The following is a 21,149-nucleotide window of genomic DNA, read 5'->3' as shown; positions in this document are numbered from 1 at the left end:
GTCCTAGGTCTAACCTGTCAGATCAAGAACAGGATAGGTCTTAACCTGAGAACTGCATTTTCATGCTGCCATAGGAAATGGAAATTAATTATATTTATTTATTAGTCTGGAGTTGCCCAATTTTTTTTTTCCCCACAAACCACAGTCTCTAACATCAATATGTTAATACTCTTGTGTTAAATTAGAATAAAGTTGAAGTGTTTCTGTTACCAAATTTAAGGACGGAAAGGGTTGAGAGCAGCCCGGATGAGAAGGACATGAGCTGGCAACAGGTGCTCACAGCCCAGAAAGCCAACCATGTCCTGGGATGCATCAAAAGAATTGTGGGTGGCCAGCAGGTTGAGGACGTTGATGCTGCTCTGTTCCATTCTGGTGAGACCTTACCCCAAGTACTGTGTCTAGTTCTGGAGTCCTCAGCACAGGAAAGACATGGACCTGTTTGAGCTGGTCCAGAGGAGGCCACAAAACTGATCAGATGGCTGAGGCATCAGGGAAACTTTATAGTGGTCTTTCAGTGTTTAAAGGGGACATATAAGAAAGATGGGACAATCTTTTTAGCTGGGCCTATTGTGTCAGGACAAAGAGTGATGGTATTAAACTGAAAGAGGGGAGGCTTGAACAAAATGTAAGGAGGAAATTTTTTACAGTGAGTGATGAAACACTGGCACAGGTTGTCCAGAAAGATGATAGAAGCCCCATCCCTGGGAATACTGAAGGTCAGATTGGATGGGGCTCTGAGTAACCGGATCTAGTTGCAGATCTCCCTGCTCACTGCAGGGCAGTTGGGCTAGATGGCCTTTAAAGGTCTCTTCCAACATAAACCATTCTCTGATTCTACATAGTATTGCCAACTATACCTTTGGGGCTGAAAACAAAGGAGAGCATTCAATTAATATTCATATCTAGAAGTTTTACTGCAAGTGTAGATTGTGCTTGAATACTTAAGAAGTCATTCAAGAGTGAATCAATACTAATTATTATAATCAGGAGGGTTAATTAGCTGAAGATGCTGCTGATGGAAAGTTCACTGCTCAGAGCCCTGAAAATACCTAAGTTGATGAAATCTAAAAGCAAGATGGCTAAGAGGACTTTGTATGGAGAGGAAAGCTTGGCTTTCCTTTGGCATTTCAAGAGCCAGTTGCTCCAAAGGGGAAACATAGGTTGTGCTTCATGTTTTGAGTTGTATTAATTTAAGGGGTACTAGAAGATTCAACTAGATCTGTGTTGAAGATATTTTGTGGCATTTTCTCATTAAATGCAAGTACCATTTGGATAACTTGTACTGTCTCTGCAGCATTCATTTGTAGATTACCATAAATTAATATGGATAATCTTCTGCATTTGAAATCTTGTTCCAGCACTGTTGTGGGAAACAGGGCGGGGGGGGGGCTGTTGGGTGGTTTTTTTGTGTTTGTTTTTTTTTCACCATTTGTATGCAGGCATGGGATTTTTACATTGCATACATACATAAATTACACATGCTCTGTATATAATGCACAGGTACACATCTGTGTGCAGATGTGCACACAGAAACATGTGCACATAAGTTTAAACACTTTTTCACTGATGGTGTTTATTTCTACAGTCCTGTGCCCTCAAACCTCCCACTCAGTTTCCATCTGAAAAAAAAAAAAAAAAAAAAAAAGGTATTCAACTACATCTAATTCAGAGGACAGTTATTGAACAAGTAGTTCATGAAATTCAAGTTAGAGTATAAGGAATAAAGATTGACAAGAAATGGTTGAAGAAAACCCTTTCCTTTTCCTTTCATTTGAACAGTTGTGTTTAAGGTGAGCATTACTGAATTCAAACAAAATCTAGCTATACAAAAATCTTCATCCTGAGGGACTTGCAGGAAGACTTTTTTCTTTAATGCTAAGCATTTTCCTATTTTTTTTTCTCCTTCTTTTCCTCTACTTGTACTTACTAGCATTATAACCAAGATAAATGTCTGGATGTTTATTCTAGGGGGGGAAAAAATCACCAAAATCCCCCTCTCAGTCTCATGCACATACACGTGCATAAACCCTCCCAAAGTCAAGTGGTGCTTTCAGGAGAAATTCTGTTTCAAAACACATCCCTCTTTCTTCTCTAATGACATTAGAGATTATCACATGCAGGTGCTATTTATCTTTGCAACTGCTTTCCTATGACTGTTTTACTGCTTCCAACACATTTACTTGTATGTCAGCCATAGAAAAGGTAACTGAAAATGGCAGCTGTTGAGAAAGCATGTCGCCATGCCTGGAATGACATGCATTATCAGGGCAGGAGGAGTTGCTGGCTCTACAACCCATTTCTACTTGACCTGCCGAATGATTGGCTGCCTGGGATGGTGATGAATCACTGGAGTTTATGAAACAGAACTGCTGGCATCCTCACAGAGGAAACAAAACCAGGATTTTTTTTTCTTTCCTCTAATACCCTCACTGTAGCAAAAGGCTTTTTTTTTTTAACATTTGTTTTGCTTTTGGGTTGTTTCACTCTGCAAAGTAAATATATCAATTAAAGTCACTTTAGTTCTGTTCTTGGCAAGTTAATGATGCTCTGAAGGTTAACTATCTTTATTGGACAAAAAGAGGCATGAATTTTCACAAATTTTGATATGGAACCTAGTTTTCTTATCTTTTACTCCAGTTTAGATACAGAGATCGCATAACTGATAATCAGCTCAAGAAAGATATATAAAAGATTTTAGCTGTTTCTATGCACACCTTTATATTCTCTGACAATCCAAGGATCAGTTACCATTTCATGGGCTAATATCAGACAGATCCATCTTTTACATTTCTGAACTAATGGCTATACAGACATTTCTGGAAAGCATTGGCTCCCAAATTTGCACTCAGTTTCTAGGTGGTTCATGAAATTATATTATGCATTAAGCCCACATTACCGGATTAGACTCTTATGAGTTGCTGCTTAGTAGGAAAGTATTGTAGGATTGTAAACCTGCCAGTGCACTGACAAGACTGACATAGTGTGGATCACAAGCTGCCCTGCAAAATGCAGCCAAGTAAAAATGATCCTTCTATTTCAATTAAAACACCCTAAATTGTGTTTGAGGGTGAGGAATGGAGAGAATTATTTGCTTGTCTCTCCATGTAGCATACTCAGTGGTTGATGTGCTAGCCTGTGTCCCTTATTCAAGTAGAATAACCTAATTTTAAGTTAACTCTCTCTGACTCAAAGGAATAAGGTTGCAAATAAAATTGCTTAGGAAGTTTTAAATATAGCACTTACATGAAGATAGAACCTCCTGCCATTACATTAGAGAGGGTTTTTCTCGAGTCTCATGCTTTGCTGCCTAAGCTTTTTCTCCACTAGTTTTAAAAAGCAATTTGCATGCTCACATATGCTATCAGACTTTTTCACCTTTCTCCAAATAATTCAGCAGTGGCTACTGCTGGATGCTGGAGAGGCTGCAGGACTCTTGTCATTTAAGGCACAGCCTTCTGATGACCCTGTAAGGTTTCAGAAATAGCGGAGGGCAAACTTTTACTCGCAATAGGGGTGGCACAGGGAACATTTGCTCATGCCCTTCAGTGTGCAAGGGGTAAATGCTGTCCTCGCTCTGGAGTTCCCATGGCAGCAAATCAGCAGGTCATCTTCAAGAGCAGCCTTTGAGGATGCCAGACAACAGTCTGTCACCAGGAGGAAGACAGAGCAGAGGGCTGGAGGGGGGGAAAAGATGATAGAAAATCAGAGAAAGGATATGGGAATTTACTATCCCTTTCAGGCAAATAGAGGAGTGAAGAGAAAAGCAAGGGCACCTGAACATAGATCATCTGGAAATTGAACCTTGCAAGTGTAGATAGCTGTGGATGATACGATAGCTGTGCTATGGAGTGAATTTAAGATTCAAATTCTGCACCCGCTCTTCCTGGAAGCTGCAGGTCGGCATCTGAAGAATTGAGGCCTTCTAGAAAGGAAACAGAAAATTATCAGAAAACTCAAGTTCTTAAAGAATCAATTTTCAACTGTAACAATCTTTTGGTTTCATTTTCCTTCTCTTCTGCCTAAAAAGGATCTATTTTCAGCTAAATTGTGAGGAAGATGCTCACTCTAAAGCTTGAGAATTTGCCTGCATCATTTCTGCCCACATTTAATTTTAATGAGAGTTATATAACCCCCTTTAAAAATAACAAAACACTAACAGAACTGCATCGGCAACACCAGGTGTTCTGCAGTGCTGCTCCAATGAATCATATGGAGATTTGTCTGTGCACTGCTAATGAACATACATTTAACTCACTTAACCCCCACCCCCGAATATAGAAATCCAAAGTGACCAAAATTTTCCCTAAAGAACCTTTCTCACAAAAAAAAGGAAAAAAAGCGCCAAACTGGATGCCTGCCCTAGGAACCACAGGTTTCAGCCTCTTCCCCTTAGAAAATTATGTTACCAATGGCTTGTTTTCTTAAGTGCTTGCTATGCTGAGCCCCAAATCTCTGAATTTGTTAAGAGCAGCCTATTTAATGGGCAGCTCTGGAAGTAATAGGCTTCTGGGTTTATCAGTGTTCCCTTTGGAGAGAGAATTTGGGGTCAAAACTGAATCAGTGATTTTGAGCCTGCTAAACATCTTGGTTCAGGTGCAGTCCCTGACTGCAGGAAGTCCCTTAGCCACTCATTCCTGGAAGATGAGAAGGCTCATAATGTACTTGTCATACTCATGCTTTTGCTTTGCACTCATTACAAGCCATTATTTGAGGCAGGGTGGACCTTTTGATGTGACCTATGTGGCCAATTTTACACTGTTCATTTATGGGAGGGAAAACACCAAGAAATCCAAGCACAGTGAAGTTTTCTGCACATCTGAATGCCTTACAGGTTCTTCTGGAGTCTCTTCATGTCTGAGGTTTAATGCATTCTGTCTGTGGGAAATGATGACAAAGATCGTTGCTTCACATATTATCAAAGTGGTGGTTAGTTATTTTTGAGGACTGAGATGTATGCTAGGCATTTAACGAACACCTGGAAAAAAAAGACCTGTGAAATTTCCTACCTTTAAGATGTTATAATTTGAGGAAAAGTGAGATTCAGTCATTTGCAGTGAAAAACATAATAAATCCCTCAGAATTCTTTACATTTGATTTTTAAAATAAGTCTATTTTTGGCTTCATGTCTCTTTTGATGTCCCTTATCCAACTTCTTGCATTGCTGATGCCACATTACAACTTCACACTTGCCTTTGCCTATTGTGTTTGGAGTTGGAGCTGCCCTTCAGAATCCAGCCTTTTGCTGTGTTCAGCCCATCCTAACCACCCGCTTCTGTGATCCTGCATCTCTCCCAATAATCAGCCTCACCAGCTGGGCACAAATCAAATCTTCAGTATTCTCTAATTTATATAAAATGAGGGAAGTCTTTCAGCCTCCTAAAAACTGTTGCTCTTAGCAGTCATTCCTGTAGTTTTACATGCAAGGCAGAAGGGGTTTTTTTGTTACATTGGGCTTTTCCCCTGCCCCGTGAAGGCATAAGTGAGCAACACACACAAGAACACCAGATGTGAGATTCCTCCTGTCCTAAGTAATACAAGATTATACTTTTCTTCTTGAATATAATAGTCAAAACCAACAAAAGTAAGATTGTTTGCAAAGGTGTTTTTTTTTGACCATCTGCTGTCTAGTAGGAAACCAGCTCTGCCCAGCGTGTGCAGTGCCCCAGTTTCTCTCCTGCTTGGGTAGTGGTTGTTAATGTGTCAATCAGTGGGTAAGAAGATAAGGCAGTTCACTAAAAAAAAAACCCTACCAAAACAAACAAGGGGGGAGAGGTGTGTGTGTGTAAAAAAAATAGACAAGGATAAAATGAAGAAAACAATCAATGACTATTCTCAAGTTGAGGTAGGTCTGGGTTGACAAAAACTTTGGTCTTGTGTGTCTACGCATGAGGCACCACACAAAGGAAATACCTACAGATCAATAGTGATGTCTTCAATAAGGTTGTAAATACAGAACAGGATGGTATGACTTGGTCATGCAAATACTTAGTTGTTACTACTTTACTTTAGTATTTGCTAAATACAGCGCTGAACACCATGGATTGTCCAACTGGATCAAATGGCACTGGGCAGGTCCAGAACTAGAAACTGTGCAAGGTTAGACTTGAGGGTCATGATTGAATATCACAAGTAGTTGTATGCTGTTAACAAAGTAAGGTGTTCCTCCAAATTAAAGGCCTTTCCTAAAAGCTCTCTATCACATCTTGTGCCATAAAATCTTGCCTAATAATTTTCAGAAAGATTGAGTTGTTGCCCACAAAATGGAACAAAGGCCTTATACCCACAGTGGGATGAAATCACCTCTTCAGTGGTATAAAATAGGAAGAAGGAAAAAAAAAAAAGAAATGAGTGGGAAGTTTTACTATAGCAACCAAGTTTACATAATATCAATGTGCTTCAAGTGAAAGATCTAGAAATGCTTAATTTGAGCTACCTTTTCACAGGGCTAATTTTAAATGATGTTTATTTCTGAAAATTCCTGATTAGCTACAGTTAGTTTAGTTAGCTTAGTACAGTTTGCTTAGAAATCTACTGATTATTGTAGTTAGAAGTGGGGGACAAGTGTCACAAGAGGCTTACATTTTAATACTTAAAATTCATTGATCAGTTTAACCAATAATGTAATTGTAGCTTTAAAGAGTTATGGTTATGTGCAAATTATTTTTGCTCTTAAAATAAACTGAAGAGGAGATTATTGTGTGTATGATTCCATAAATAAAAGATCCTTATTGAAAGGTTAACATTTCACAATGCAAACATTTATTCCAGTGCTAGATCTAACTGGCCAAGCTGGACTTGTAACAATCAAAATCACAGATGGTAAAATGATGCAGAATCAGGTTCATTGCTTTTTGCCATGTAAAGAAACACTACTTTTTGCTTCAATTGTTACCAGTTTTCACACATTGTTCATTAGCTCTACCCAAATGCCTTGTGTAACTTGTGCTTGTGTGCCTTGCTTTTCTGTTTTTTCTTTTCCCCCCTCCTTTTCTTGTTCCTCCAGAAGTCTGCTACTAAAAGTTAAGATGATAGGCATCCTCACTCCCTCATAGGCAGGTAGGCTTGCGTCCCACTGCACTATGCTGTATTTTCTGCTATCAGCCATGCTACTACTATTAGGCTCATCACTGCCTCGGAAGGTTATTTCCTTGCAAAAGATAACAAACACCTCATTTGCACCCACTAACACTATCTGGACCAGATTTGTCTTCCCCCCTGCACTACTGGAAGATCCTGAGTGATTCTGCTGAAGTCATTTGAGCCTGCTCCAAATTTACAATACCATCGCTGAGCTCTGTTTCTGCTGCCTCTGTTACAAACTTGCTTTGATGCCAGAGATAAGCTGAATCCCAAGCATGTTCATTGGCTTAGGGGGGAATAAAGCAGAGGATCTGAACTCTCTTCATACTGCCTTGCAGGCTTGGGAGAGAGTGAAGTCATTCAGAAACTTTCCCTTGAAGTGCTTCCAACAGTAGCATTTCTTTGGCCCAGTACTGGGGGGTTGAGTTGATTAAAAGAACGGCAGTTAAGGTAAGGGTAAGGAGGTGGTCCAGAGAGGGGATGTGATGGGAGCTCCACACTGGATGTGGCTGTAGGATCTGGGTGGGAAGGAGGTGTCTGCTCTCTATGCCACTCGTTCAATGAAAGCCATGGGCAGTGATGCCAGAGTGAGCTCATACACTCAAGAACAACCACTCAAGCCCAGCTTTCTCCTGCTGAACTTTTTGTATTTTTTTTTCCTCAAGAGGTGTTCAGTATTCAAAGGTTGAGTTGTTTATATCTCTGTGTTTGAGAAGCTGTTGGAATGGTGACTAATCTGCAAATTTGAGGTGGAATTGCTTCATATGCCTCACTTACACGCACGGAGAAACCGAGGCACGAAGAGGAAAGTACGTGGAAATAAGCAGGGTCTGGGCCTGTAAAATGAGGGGAAGATGGACAGGAGGCGACATTTGTAGCTAGAATAGGATTAAAGCCAAAGAACTGCTGATTCCAAATTCCAGGTTCCTTCCTCAAAACTGCCATATGCTCCACCAGCTGAAAAAGCTTAATATCGGTGGGCAGCAATAGCACAGCAATAATGCAGCTCCTCTAAGCCAGTGTTTAGATCTATTGTCTGATTTATGCTGTGAAAATTCATGCAGCATCATTTGCCATTCCCCCTCCCCATTTCCCTCTGTAACGGACCAAAGATTCCATTTTCCCCTTCATTTTTAATAAAAGTTGCTATTTAGTACACATGTGCCAGTCAAGAAACTGGCATTAATGTTACAAAGGACTGAGCTTGTAACAGCGCGTGAAACATTCAGGGGTTTGGGTTTTGCTTTTCACTACTTACCTTCTTCATTCAAGAATTAATTCATATGTAGACACTATATAATTTATATTTGAGAACCCAATTATTTGAATGCAAAGCTCTCCCTGAGTCATATCTCAGTATCTTTCATAGAGAGTTTTTCTTTTTGCATTTGACCCTGTTCTTGCCTCCAACTTTTAAATGGCAAAAGCAAATGTGCTTTGAAAAGTGTGTTACATTGTAGTTGTTAAAGCAATAACCTATGCACTTGTAATGCTTTCTCTATGACCTACTTACATACTACTTCACCCTCCTTATAGTATGATTAAAAGCTGCTTTGAATCCACTATTCCCTCAAGGGATTTGAGGCTAGAATTTAACAAACTGCTGAGAAGGCTTAAGTCAGTAAGAGGGCTTCCCTACAGCTTCTTCCAGCTAATTCACATGTAATTAAAAGGAAAATAAATATTTCAAAAGAACATATGTTTTAATGAAGCATTTTTAAGCGCTTACACCTTGTGAAATCAGGAAAATTTATATAGATCTCACTATTCCATATGCAGATTTAAAGCAAAATATTTGTGATTCTCTTCTCCTCCTCACTCCTTTGCATCCTGTGCAAAGCATGGATTTACTTTCCAGTCAGCAGCAGTGGGACTGTGGTCCTTAAAAGTGACAGGCTGCTGAGACTGAAGTCCCTTAGATTGAAGCATGTACCCAAAAAGAAAAAAAAAAAAGAGTTACGGATCCAGCTGCACAGGCTGAAGTGGGGGTGGAGACTTCTTACTTAGAAGAATATCTTCATCCTCACTGAGCTGCCTGTATTTCTTCCGAGCTAAAACCTGCCCCTTCTGCAGTGGCAAGATTTTGAAATTGAAAATTAATCCAACTCTGCTCTGGGCTGGATTAAGCACCATGGATGCCTCAGATCAAAACCCAGGTGGCTGCATCCAGCTGGCAAAAGTTGTGCTGGTTTCTCCTTTTATTGCCATTTTTCAAGTATTTTTTGTCTGCTGTACAGTCTTACGTAGTAATGGATGGGTGGTGTGGAGGAATTGCCGTTAACTGAGTAAAGGGGATGCTCTGTGCATCTCTACGTAGATGTTTAGGTGCCATGGTGATGAGGACAGTATGTGAACATATAGAACAGAGCAGATTTAATACCACTGTAGATATCTGTTTAGGATTGCAGCTGTCCTACAGGGATTATGTTGAGGGCCAAGTCAACCTTTTCTTTCTTTAGACTTGCAAAGTAGACAAAAATTTTAGCAGCCTGAGGGGTTTTACTTCCTTTTAACTCTTTAAAATGGAAAGTCTCTTAGTTGCAATAAACCGGGCTTGGAAAATTCACCAGGTCTGTATTTTTATTATCGAATTGATATTGGTCAAAATGTAAGTAAAACTTGGCCTGACTGATAGCATACTTATTTATTGGTCAATTTAATTTTATTTCAGAAATCTCTTTGAAAAGTTTAAGTGTAGTAGTTTTTAATTTGCATCTGTCACTTTTTTTTCCAAGTGTGGATTATCCAGAACAAATCAAATTACAAAACCTGGAGAGGGAGATTCAGAAGGAGAAGCACACACAATGCAGAGGAACGTTTTGTCTGTCTAGACTGCTCAGATCATCCAGTAATCTTCGTAAATATGTTAATATTCTTTTGCCTGGAGCTGCTTTCTGTTGAAGCAAGGAGGTTTTGGAGATGCAAAGGAAAATTTTTACATATTTTCAGGGGGTGGTAGAGGGAGGGGGAGAGGTAGGGGGGTGGCTTCAGCTATTTGTGTGTGTGGAATTCGGTGGTGCCGCTTCTGTGTGGTCGCTGTGGCCAGCTCTGGGAGAAGCGGGGTTGGCAGGTTACAGACATGAGGAAGGATTTACCGTCGTTATTTATTTAAATCCCTAATTTTGATCATTGAGGAGAGAGTTACTACCAGTCTCTCACGAGTCAGTAATATCACTCGGAGCGTTTAATGGGTGCCAAGGTCTGAATGGCAAGAACTGGAGTACAGAGAACCCGTACTGAGCAACCTGCCTAAATGCTCCCAGTGCTCCCAGTTTGGCAGCGACGGCTGCGTTTTCCTAGCATACCGGGAAGGACTGGATCTGTGTATGCTCGTAGAAATTGAACAGAGGGCTTTCCGCCGCTGTCCCGATCGCTAACTCCGCGGGGGCAATGCTCCCGTCCTCACACGTTGCTGGGTGCCCACATGAAACTCTTGAGTGTGGGGCTGCGGGGGGGCGGGCGCTGGGGCTCGGCTGCCTTTTACCTCCATCCCACGCCGCCGCCCACAAAGTTTGCCAGGGCGCTAGCCGCGGGCGAGGGTGCTCCCCGACGCCCCACTTTCCAATCCTATCGCGGGGAGTCCCGGTCGGAGTGTGCTCCCCCGGTGCCGGTGCTAGGCCTGTCCCCGGGGCAGCGAGCCCCGCCGGGGGCGCAGGGGTTAACGGGGAGCCGCAGCGGGGAGATGGCTCCGCCTCCCCGCTCAGCACCTGGCGCTCCACCGACAGTTGCCTCAGCAGTCGATTTCGGAGGGGATTGGCGGAAAAAAAAAAAAAAAAAAAAAAAACGAGAGGGGGAGAGAAATGTGACAACTGCCGGGGCTGGCGGCTGCCGCGGGGAGGCCTCCGCACCTGTGCCTGCCTCTCCGCCGCTCGGCGCAGTTGTGGGATCCGCCGAGCACCGCCGCATCCTCCCTCCAGACCGCCGCGGCGTCCCTGGAGCCCAGCATGACTTCTTCGTTCAAGCTGGATTTCCTTCCGGAGATGATGGTCGACGGCCGCTTGCTGGTCTCTGACAGAATGTAAGTGGCGGCGGGGCTGTACACCGGCTATACACCACCCCCCCGCTCCCTGCCCCGACTCCGGGTACCCCCCTGCGCCCGGCACCGAATCCCTTGCCGCGGGGCATCGGTTGGGTCCCTCCAGCACCGTCCGCCCCTCTGCTGGAAAAGGGGGTCCACCCTCCTTCCCCCCTCTTCCCCCCTCCCTCCCATCTCTTTCCCAAGTCACTTGGTGGTCTCTATGTCGTCGTCCCCCTCCCCTCTCTCGAGAAGGCGGCAGCTGCGTGTTTAGTATTCCGGCAGGTCGGCAAAGGCGGGCGAGGGGCGGCAGGGTAAGTAGGGAGGCTTTATATGCTGCTGATGCAACGTGGAGCAACGCCGAGCTCAGGGCTTTGAGTGCTGCTCCGTGCCCAGCGGCAATTCCGCCGCAAACGCTTGTGCCCTGCACGCAGCCCGGACCCACCCGAGCTGCCCCAGCCCTTCCCCGGCAGAATAAAGATCCCCTGTCAAAAAGCTTCGTCAGTTTCTAAATTGCCCTGAAACGCTAAGCAGCCACAGGGAGTAAGACCAGTCAGAAAGCAAGGTTGGTTGGTTGTTTTGGTTATTTTATTTTTTTTCCTGTTCCCGGTAGCTGCCTGGTACGGAGTGTGTTAATTAGGGCAAGGATGAGCGTGTTACATGCAATTAAACTGGGGATACGGTGCTGGATATCGGAAGGTGCTGGATGCTGGAATTTTAGAGAAATAAGTATTCTCCCTAGCCTGTTTCTGCTTCATTAATCTCAATCTGAAAGTTTCTATTATCACTCTCTTGGGCATTGACAGGGATTTTCAGGTAACCTAAGCCTTACATGAAAAAATAAAAGCTGGAAATGAGGAAACAGTCACATGCTGTAAGATAGGAAGGCTGAGGACTATGCTGGGTTTTTACAGTATCCTAAATGTTTGGTTTGGTGTTGGTTTTTTTTTTTTTTTTTATTTAGCTGCTTTTTCTTTCATCAAGGTGACAGATGTGGTTTGAGTTGCATTAGAATGAAGTGAGAGGCTTTGGCATTGACTCTGTACTGGAGCTATTCTGGTTGAGGCAGCCCTTAAGTTACAAGTGTAAATAAACCCGTGCGTGCTCCAGAGACTGTCACCTGCGATTTGCACAAATCAGGTTGCATACTGTGCCCCCATCTAAGACTATTCAGACTTTTATTACCTTCTTTACTGGCAACCAAACTTTCTCCTGAGGCGAAGTGCTTTCCTTTGCACCAGCGAGGTTCTGTGTGAATAGTCAGTAGTGGCCAGCTGTTCAGACAGCTCGATTTAATAAGTGTGTGGGAGAGGAAAAAAAGGGGCAGGGGAGAAGCTACATGGTGTGGGTGATTTACACTATTTTTATGGTCCTTGAAAAGGGTCTGTGTAAATACTGAAGGTTGTCTCTGTTTTGTGATCTTAAAATGAGTTCTCTGCTGTTTGCTTTTCCCATTGTAAGATCTCTGGTTTTATTGGTAGCAGTTGGTTTTGAAAAACGTGCTATTTCTCACCTTTTGCATAGAAATTGTATAGGTTTTAGTGTTAGGGTACAAAATTGCAGCTGAAGATACCTACCGCTTGCTTTGCAGTGCTCTGTAGGGACTTGCCACAGCTGAGCTTTCTCTTGTTTTTGTCATCTCAGCTTTGATTAGACTTTCTACCTGCTGTCCTTCCAGGCAGTCAGAAAAGATACTGCTAACAAACATCTCCAAGCTCAGGGGCACTATTAACTGCAGCTGATGATACCCTGTTGTCACTTAGGCTTATATAACTTTATCTCCAACTTGCTCCTCGAGGGGGAAGTATCATGTTGAACTCTTCCGTCTGTATTGCTATCTTTATACTTCTTTTCTGTGGGAAGCATCCTTAATATATTTTAACACAGCTTGAGACACAGTCAGTGTTTGTCAGATGCAGATCTTAATGTGTGTCCAAAGAAATGAAAATTGCTCTAGAGTTATATCAACTTCCAAGTGGATCTCTAAATATGGAAGTTTAATAATGGAATTGCAAATACACATGTTCTTGTAGGACTTGGTGCTGGTTTCTCATAAATTTGGGGGGGGATGACTTTGTAATCTCTTGAAGGGGGAAAAAACCCCCACACTTTACCTCCTGCACTGTCAGTGGTTGTGTTGTGATGTGCTTCCTTGTGTTAACCAAGCTTTGCTTTGCTGCTGATCTAATTAATTGTGAAGATGTATGATTTCGAAGGATCATGTGTCATGCATACAAATTAATATTGAGGCTAAATTGCTATTAACTAAGGGAGCTTCTATTCCTAAAAAAATAAAATCTTGAAACTAAATGCTGTCTGTGGAAGCTTTGCTACAGTGCTTTTCTACAACTCTGTAGTTCATTACTGAAGAACATCTTTATTTTGTCCTTCTAGTCAAGTGGTGACATGGATCTATTTGCAAGTCCCCAGCTCTCTGGACTAATCGGTGCTGATGAGAATGCAGTTTGATTATGCATAAGAGGTCACGGGCTTGTATGCACTTTACCCTTTAGCTGGCCCACCCCAGACATGCAGCAAGACACCAGCAGTGCTCAGCAGGGTGGCACAGCGCAGAGCATGCTCCAAGTTACAATGCTGCACAAAACTTTTAACCTCACCACCTGGTCTAGCCATTGAGCATAGCTTAGTTAAGTCTTAGGAATATCCTATTTTAGAGTGAGGCAATTGCCAAGATATATGTAAAACACTTTCACAGCAAAAATTTGCAGAACTAGAATTTATTTTTTTTAATGCCTGTGGCGTGTCATATGTTCTAGGAGATCGGCACTATAAAGTATCACTTACACTTCCCATTCTTTGCATGTTTAAAAGTTCTTTGTAAAGGATATTATTTTCAGAATCATCCATTCTTATAAAAAGCAACAGAGAAGGAGACTTTTCAAGGAGTAACTTCCAATGCATATCTATTGTAGAAGTTAACTGCCAGCTTGATAATAGTAAAAGTTAAAATGCTCTTACCTCTGTGAGACTTAATTGCTCTTAAGTGTTGCTTCCTTCCCAATTTTACTGCTGTTACTATATAGCTAAATATAAGTAAAATAGAACATTAGACTCTATGAGGATGACTATTTATAACATTAAATTGCATGGTATCGGTGTACTCGGTGACTGAATTTTACTAATAAAAAATAATGAATGAAACGGCATAGGAAAATAGATACTCTACTATACAAAGCCTAAAGATGCGTGAACTTTTGTTCTTGAGGGCAGATGGCAAATTGAATACTCTAGTCTTCGTAAATGCTTGCAAGAAGGCTGCTTAGTGCTTCAGTTAAAGGCTTAGAAGTTGAGAGATGCTATGCATGGCCTGTGTGGTTAACTGTGGAAGAAGTAAGCTTGAAGGAAAAAAATAGAAGTGGAAATGTGTGTGTATATTTTGACAGGGTATGAGAGGGTTAATGATTACTAAGTGCAGTTATAAAACGAGTTCAATGTAATTTGCTTAGTAATTTCACTGACTTAAATGTACATGCCAACTGGATGGCTGTAAAGTGATTGCTTTGAGAATTAAACACTGATCATTGTAGCACACCCACCCCCACCCCACCCCCCCCAGTGATTTCATAGAATCATAGAATTGTTAGGGTTGGAAGGGTCTTCAAGGACCGAATACCACCAAAGATTTTTCCATTCCATTTTAGACATTTCACTGCCTGGGATTGCCTTTAATGTAAATGAGTAATAGTGTTTGTTACTACTGAGACAAACAAAAATTTAGCTTTATTTTTTTGATAGCTGGGTATAATGCCAATAAAAGATGTGATGCTTAAAGCAGTGTGTGCAACTGCATGGGTTGTGTGGCAATGATGTGTAAAAGTGTTTAGCCTTTAAACTCCTGCCTCTTTTAATCCAAGATGATACAAAATCAGATGTATCTGTAGTATGCTGGTTAAAAAGGCAGTAAAGATCAATTTTGAATGCTTTCCATTTGTTTATATTCATTGTTTAATAAATAAGAGATGTCATTCACAGGGCATTCTTGTACATTAGAAAACCAAAACCTTTCCTTTCTGCACTAAACCTGCAAAACAGGACTTCTTTCCCAGCATAAACTGGAGGTAATAAAACTAACTTTTTTTTTTTTTTTCTCTAAATTTCACCACAGGGAACACTCAAGTTACTGTCAAAAATAATTTTTCAACTATATGTTTGGGGTTTTTTACATAGAATATCAAGCCATGAATTGCTAACTGAAAATGGATAGCTGGGTATCAGTAGGTTTTTCAGTCCATAGACTCATCCTCACCTTAGCATTTTATTCTAAATTTGATGGAGTAATAGCTTTATTTTAAGTGTTATGACATGTTACTTAAGTTACTAACATGATAGACTTCTTGAGCCACTGCAGAGGGAAAACAAAGCAAAAGGAGAAGAAAATTCTTGATTGTTGACATAGAGCTTCAGAGAAGAAAATGTATCTTAGAATGTAGAGTAATTATGATTTCATGGCTCCTTCTTCCTTGTCTCTTCTAGGAGCTGCTTAGACCCCCATTCAGTATTTAACTTTCAGCACATTAATATTTAAATATATCTTCCACTTCCTATGATATGATTTCACAAGTTTTTAAGCCTCCTCCACATGTATTCATCATCCAAATTAATCATCAGTTATGATTGCTTTAAAAAACTTTGATAACTCTAAATATTTCATTGGCATTTTAGGATGTTTGATAGCTTATGAGTATTTGGACTATTCAAATATCATAATTAATTCATAGATTAATAATAAAAGTATTTGACCCATAGGGGAAAGGCATACAAAATCTTTTAGTTTTTAAAAGCTCCTGGAATGCAAGGAGTATACTTTGGTAAGACCATCTTCTAGAGAAATAAACATTGTTTTATAGTTTAAACATATAAAAACCTTTTCTTGTAAGGTGATTTTTTTTTTGTTTATTTGTTTTTCCTTAATTTCTAAAAACTGTTTCCCACAGCAGATTATTTTTCTATGTTCATATAATTGCAAAGTATATTGCATCTCATTATATGTTTTCCTTTGATTAAAACAAACTGGTGGCAGGACAAGGTTAACCCAAGGCTTAAGTCACAAAATACAGACTACACATGGAGAGCAATGCTAAGCTTTCTTAAGCTAAGCGGGAAAACAGCAAAAACCTTCATAGGTGTAAGAAAAATGAAGGAACAAGAATGCCTATTCAGAAAATAAAAACTAATTAGAGCAGTAAATGTGATGTTCTCAAGTAATTGTGAAATAATTATTCCCCTTTAGAATCATCATACTTTAATAGCTTTCCCCTGGGTTCCCACATTCTGCATGCCTATGGAAAGGAGAAGTGTTTGTGTTCCCTCCTGGATTTCATTTTTCATTTGCTGTAAGCTGCTGGCTTTCTTGTAAAAGTTTTCAACCTTAAGCTCAGTTGTGTTTGTCCATATGGTGCTAAATAGAAAAGGTGAATGGCAGATGCTGAAGCTATAATTTCTCTCCTATCGTCCAGCTAAAGCACCCTGAGGTTCCCTTGTGCAGTTTATTCCATTCTCTGTATCACAGATTAATAATCAAGCTCACATTCTCATTGAGACTCTGGTACGTAAATAGGGTACGCTTCAGCAGTGTATTCTCTCTGCTCACAGCTTGATCCTTGAAAAATCATCTGACAATAGTTAAAAATTATAACATTATTAAAGTGGAGATCATCTGGCCTTCAAAATGACATCTGAAAGCAGCTTCTGTTTTGTGTTAAATCTTAATTACTGTATTTAAATGAATGCCTAAATGAGTCAATTCACAAAGGAGTTGCCTACTGTACCAATAGCACTTTTTTGGTGATTTAATTTTTTTTTTTCCTTTGTATTTACACAAATACAAAAAAACCCTAACCAACCAACCCAGTTTATTTTGGGGAGAACTGCTATGTTCTCTTGGCTCTTACAACTCATCTGAAGATGACCAAGTGTCTTGAGCCTGCTCTCTGCCTTGGGACAGCTTCTTCCTTGCCTATTAAATGACAGCAGCAGAATCAGAGTCATTTAGGTTGGAAAGGACCTTTAAGATTATCAAGCCAATGCCAGACCTCACACTGCCAAGTCCACCACTAAACCATGTCCCAGAGTGAACCATCTACATATTTTTTAAGTACTTCCAGGGATGGAGACTCCACCATTTCCTTGGGCAGTTTTGTTCCAGTCCATGACAGCCCTTTAGGGGAAGAAAGTTTTGTGGTTTTGGTTTGGTGTGGGTTTTTTGGTTTGGTGGTGTGGTTTTTTGTTGTTTTGGTTTTGTTGTTGTTGTCCTATCTAAACTTTCCCTGGCACAATTTGAGACTGTTTCCTCTCTTTCTAACTCATGTTACCTGGAAGACTGACTCCTACCTCGCTACAACCTCATTTCAGATAGTTGTAGAGTGCAGTAAGGTCTCTCCTTGGCCTCCTTTTCTCCAGGCTAAACCTCAGTTCCCTCAGTCACTCCTCATAAGACTTGTGCTCTAGATTCTTCACCGGCTTCACTGTCCTTTGTTGGACACAATCCAGCACCTGAATGGCCTTGTATTGAGTGGCTCAAAACTGAACACAGCATTTGAATGCATGGCCTCTCCAATGTCAAGTACAGGGGCACAATCACTGCTATGGTCTTGCTGGCCACGCTATTTCTGATAATAGGCCAGGGTGCCAGGAAGTCAAGTTCAAAAGCAGTGCTCCAGAGAACCACTGGTGCAAAAGCAACAAGAAGGAATCCATGCTGACCTCCTGAATGTTGGGGTATTTTTTGTGTTTTTTTTCTTTTTACTTACTCCTTACTATCGGGGCAGAAGGAAAGCACTTATGTCTTAGGATGGGGGAAAGACTTACACTGTGCCTGTAAATGCTCCAGCCCTGCTGCCTTTGGTTAGGCTTGAAAGAATGAGATTGTGTCCAGCTGTGCCCAGGTTAGTCAAAAAGAAGATAAATGTGTCCAGCTGTGCCCAGCTCACCCTGCTCCCACCAGGGATGCACTCATCCTGTGTAAAGGAGTACACAGGGAATTCATGTCCTTTTTTACCCTGTCAGTCTGTATGAGCTGAGCCACTTCATGTTTGCTATAAAAAACAACAACAACCTGAGTATTTTGGTTTATGACTTTTCAGAACTCTGTTAATTTCTTAAGCTGTTCTGTGGATTATGCTCTGGGGTTTTAAAGTTCACTACCATAGCTGTTTCAGAGATACAGCAAAAGATCTGTTATGAAAATTACTTCAGTGATCTACCAATCATTATTATTTTCCTTTTTTTGTGTAGGTTAGCATCATTAAGAAAATAAAGTCCTGACAGAAGGGCTTAACAGTGACTATTTTCCCAGCAATGCTAATTTACAACTTCTAAAGTTTCTTTCCCCTTAAATGTACTGGCCTCTAGACATCAGTGGAGTTGCTGTATGGGTAAGAGATAAATGTCCAGGTGCACACACCCCTTAGTTGGTGTGTGTAGCTGGGTATCTCCATGATGGGAGAACAGGCAGTTCCTTTCGAGCTAAGCATGACCCGTTCTGTCCCAGACGGTACTGTGATTTTTCTTATGCACTGTTTCTACATCCTATAGCCTTTAAAACAGTTCCAGTCTGACTGTGAGTCACACATACAGGAGTTATCTTTTCTTTCATAACCCTGAAAAATAATTTAATCTTTCATCATCTTAATACAAAACCATGTTGCCGTCGTCTTGCTTAATATGCACGTGCTCTTCGTATTTCTTGACCCACCACTTTTTGTGTCATTGACTCCAGACCTCAGTAGCACTTGCTCTGGTGGCAGCAAGGGTGCCTGGCCTGGTGTGAGATAAGTGCACTTTATTTGCATGAAACAGACCCAGGTAATTGAAAGTTATTAACTTCTGGCAGAGGAAAACTGTATTTGAAAATCTGTAAAATCAAGTGTTCTCTTCCTTTCTCCTTTTTTTATTTTTTTTTTTTCCTGACTCACTCAATTTTTTGGAGCTGTTAGCCTTCCCCTGCAGTTTGCTGCCAGTGGGAGAGACATCTAGCTATACTCTTTATCAATAAGGGCACTTCTTTAATTTTTTTTTTTTATTTAATATTTTACAGATGGATTATCAAACAAGCATTGGGAATCTGAATAGTTGTCAAATACTCTCCATGCCCAGTGGCTATCACTTAAAGAAAACTCTATTCTGTACCTGGTTTTCGAACAGTGTTGTAGAAATCGCGAGTGAGATGGCTGCAGTTTTGCTTGATTTCAACATTTCAACTTGATCCCTTTGGGAAATCTTCCAGAGCTAAAAAATAACCTATCATTTTCTCTGCAATGTTTGTGTATAAACATCTAGAACAGGCTGTCCAGAGAGCTGGTGAACTCTCCATCTCTAGAGTAATTAAAAGCCTGTCTGGATGCTGTTGAGTACATGCCTCTTTTGGTGAACCTGCTTTAGCAGGGGGTTGGACTAGCTGATCTCCAGAGGTCCCTTCTAGCCCCTATCATTCTGTGAAACCTGTAGAAAATTGATCATGTCATTAGTCAGTAAATGAACTTCTGAATTACTTTATTTCAGGTTCTTCTTTCAAGCATTTATTGTTTAGAAACTTTGTTTTAATATTTCAACTTGCCTATTCAAATGACTTTTACCCCCTGCTGTCAAAAAACACAACCAAGCAACAACAAAAAGGGGGGAAATTACAGTAGCTGTTACTTAAGTATGCGTTTGGTCTTTAAAATCAATTCTTGAAAATGTCCTGATTGGGGGCTGCTTCAGAGATTTCGTTGCAAAACCATAAATGCCTAATCAGTGGATAGCCTCTGGTCAAGGTGATCGCTTCAGGGAAAAATTGCAGAAGTCATTCTCCTTGTCCTAAACTGACCCATGTAATGCAACTTCTTTCTTGAAGCACTGAAATTTTAGGATTGTAGGGTAAGCACTGGCTTTCTCCATCAGGTTCGGAGTTGCTAGCCTATTGTAGAGATCAGTATTGAGTGGGAGGGGATGAGGGAGAAGAAGAAGAAATAAAATTAGCACATAATTTTGCAGGACATGAAAAAATAGATGACAAGGGAAGCAATTCTTAGAAACAGGCAATCTCTGGACACATAAAGCACCATTATCTGATATTTTATTACCAACTATAGATTGCAATCCATGTTCAAGCCAAACTTCCAATGGTTTTAAAGGAGCTTGGCTTGAATGAGGAATGCATAATGCTGGGGCTTTGCATCCCATGCCAGGCTGTCCAGCACTGAACCATGAATTGCAATTGTATAAATGAGGGCTTTTTCAGTCTTTTTCCTATCACTCACTTCTGAACGAACTTCAACATAGAAACATAAGTCAACTAACATTTCAGATACTATTCTACCTTGCTAGCAGACTGCTTTGCCATTTTGATGAAGAAGTGCAAGATAAGTCAGTCTTAATTGGGCAGGTTATTCTTTTGAGGGATGTCATGCATCTCAGGTTGGGGCAGGGAGTTTCCTTTGTTCTTGACAAACCTTTTCCCCTTTGCCAGAGAGAAGGATTCATCTCAGCGCCTGAGGGCTCACAGCTTTCACCTACATACATCTCGATCGTTTGGCTGCAGAAGACAAAGTACAACTTTTCCTTTTAAATTGGTTTACTGTCTGTGGAGAAAAGAGTAAATGCACCAGCTTCGTAACAGTGCTCAGATATAGTCAAAGAAAGTCTCACACTATATTACAGATTTGTAAAACAATCGTGTTTGCCCAATTTCATTATTCCTTAAGTGTAGTCTGGTATCTCACTTGCTAGACCACATTTATTTATCTTCAAGACAAGGCTGCATAGAAAAGGCAAACCTCAGAGTTTTAATTCATTTTTTTTCTACCACGTTTCTGTGTGTGCTGTTCCTGGGGTGTTTCACTGGAGTGGAATGAGTCTTTGTATGTTTTATTATGTATTGTAGAGCATGATGACTTAGAAATAGAATCTGTGTCATTTTGACCTTTTTTTCCCCCCTCCTCTGGCTGTTACAGCACTGCCCTATATGTGGACATAGGGTTCCCAGCTGTCATTGTCAAGAAAGAAGAAACTCTTCAGTGTTCTCTGCAAAACCTTCCCTTGGCACAAGCATGCA

At 40.9% G+C, this 21,149-nt stretch overlaps 1 protein-coding gene across 11 annotated transcripts in view; it reads left to right on the top strand.

Moving 5' to 3' along the window:
• CELF2 (CUGBP Elav-like family member 2) overlaps positions 1 to 21,149 on the top strand; it is a 464,286-nt gene that overhangs the window by 207,155 nt on the left and 235,982 nt on the right. For 4 of the 11 annotated variants that reach the window (XM_054178220.1, XM_054178218.1, XM_054178219.1 and 1 more), the window contains exon 1: positions 10,878 to 11,098. The exons of the other annotated variants lie outside the window; for them this stretch is intronic. In XM_054178220.1, coding sequence (XP_054034195.1) covers positions 11,025 to 11,098 — 74 coding nt within the window. In that variant the 5' untranslated portion in view covers positions 10,878 to 11,024. Of the gene's footprint in view, positions 1 to 10,877; positions 11,099 to 21,149 lie in introns of those variants that run through there. 11 annotated transcript variants of the gene reach the window in all.

Source organism: Dryobates pubescens, chromosome Z, assembly GCF_014839835.1.
Source record: "Dryobates pubescens isolate bDryPub1 chromosome Z, bDryPub1.pri, whole genome shotgun sequence".
Classification (NCBI taxonomy): Eukaryota; Metazoa; Chordata; class Aves; order Piciformes; family Picidae; genus Dryobates; species Dryobates pubescens.
This window is presented reverse-complemented; position numbering and strand designations above follow the sequence as displayed.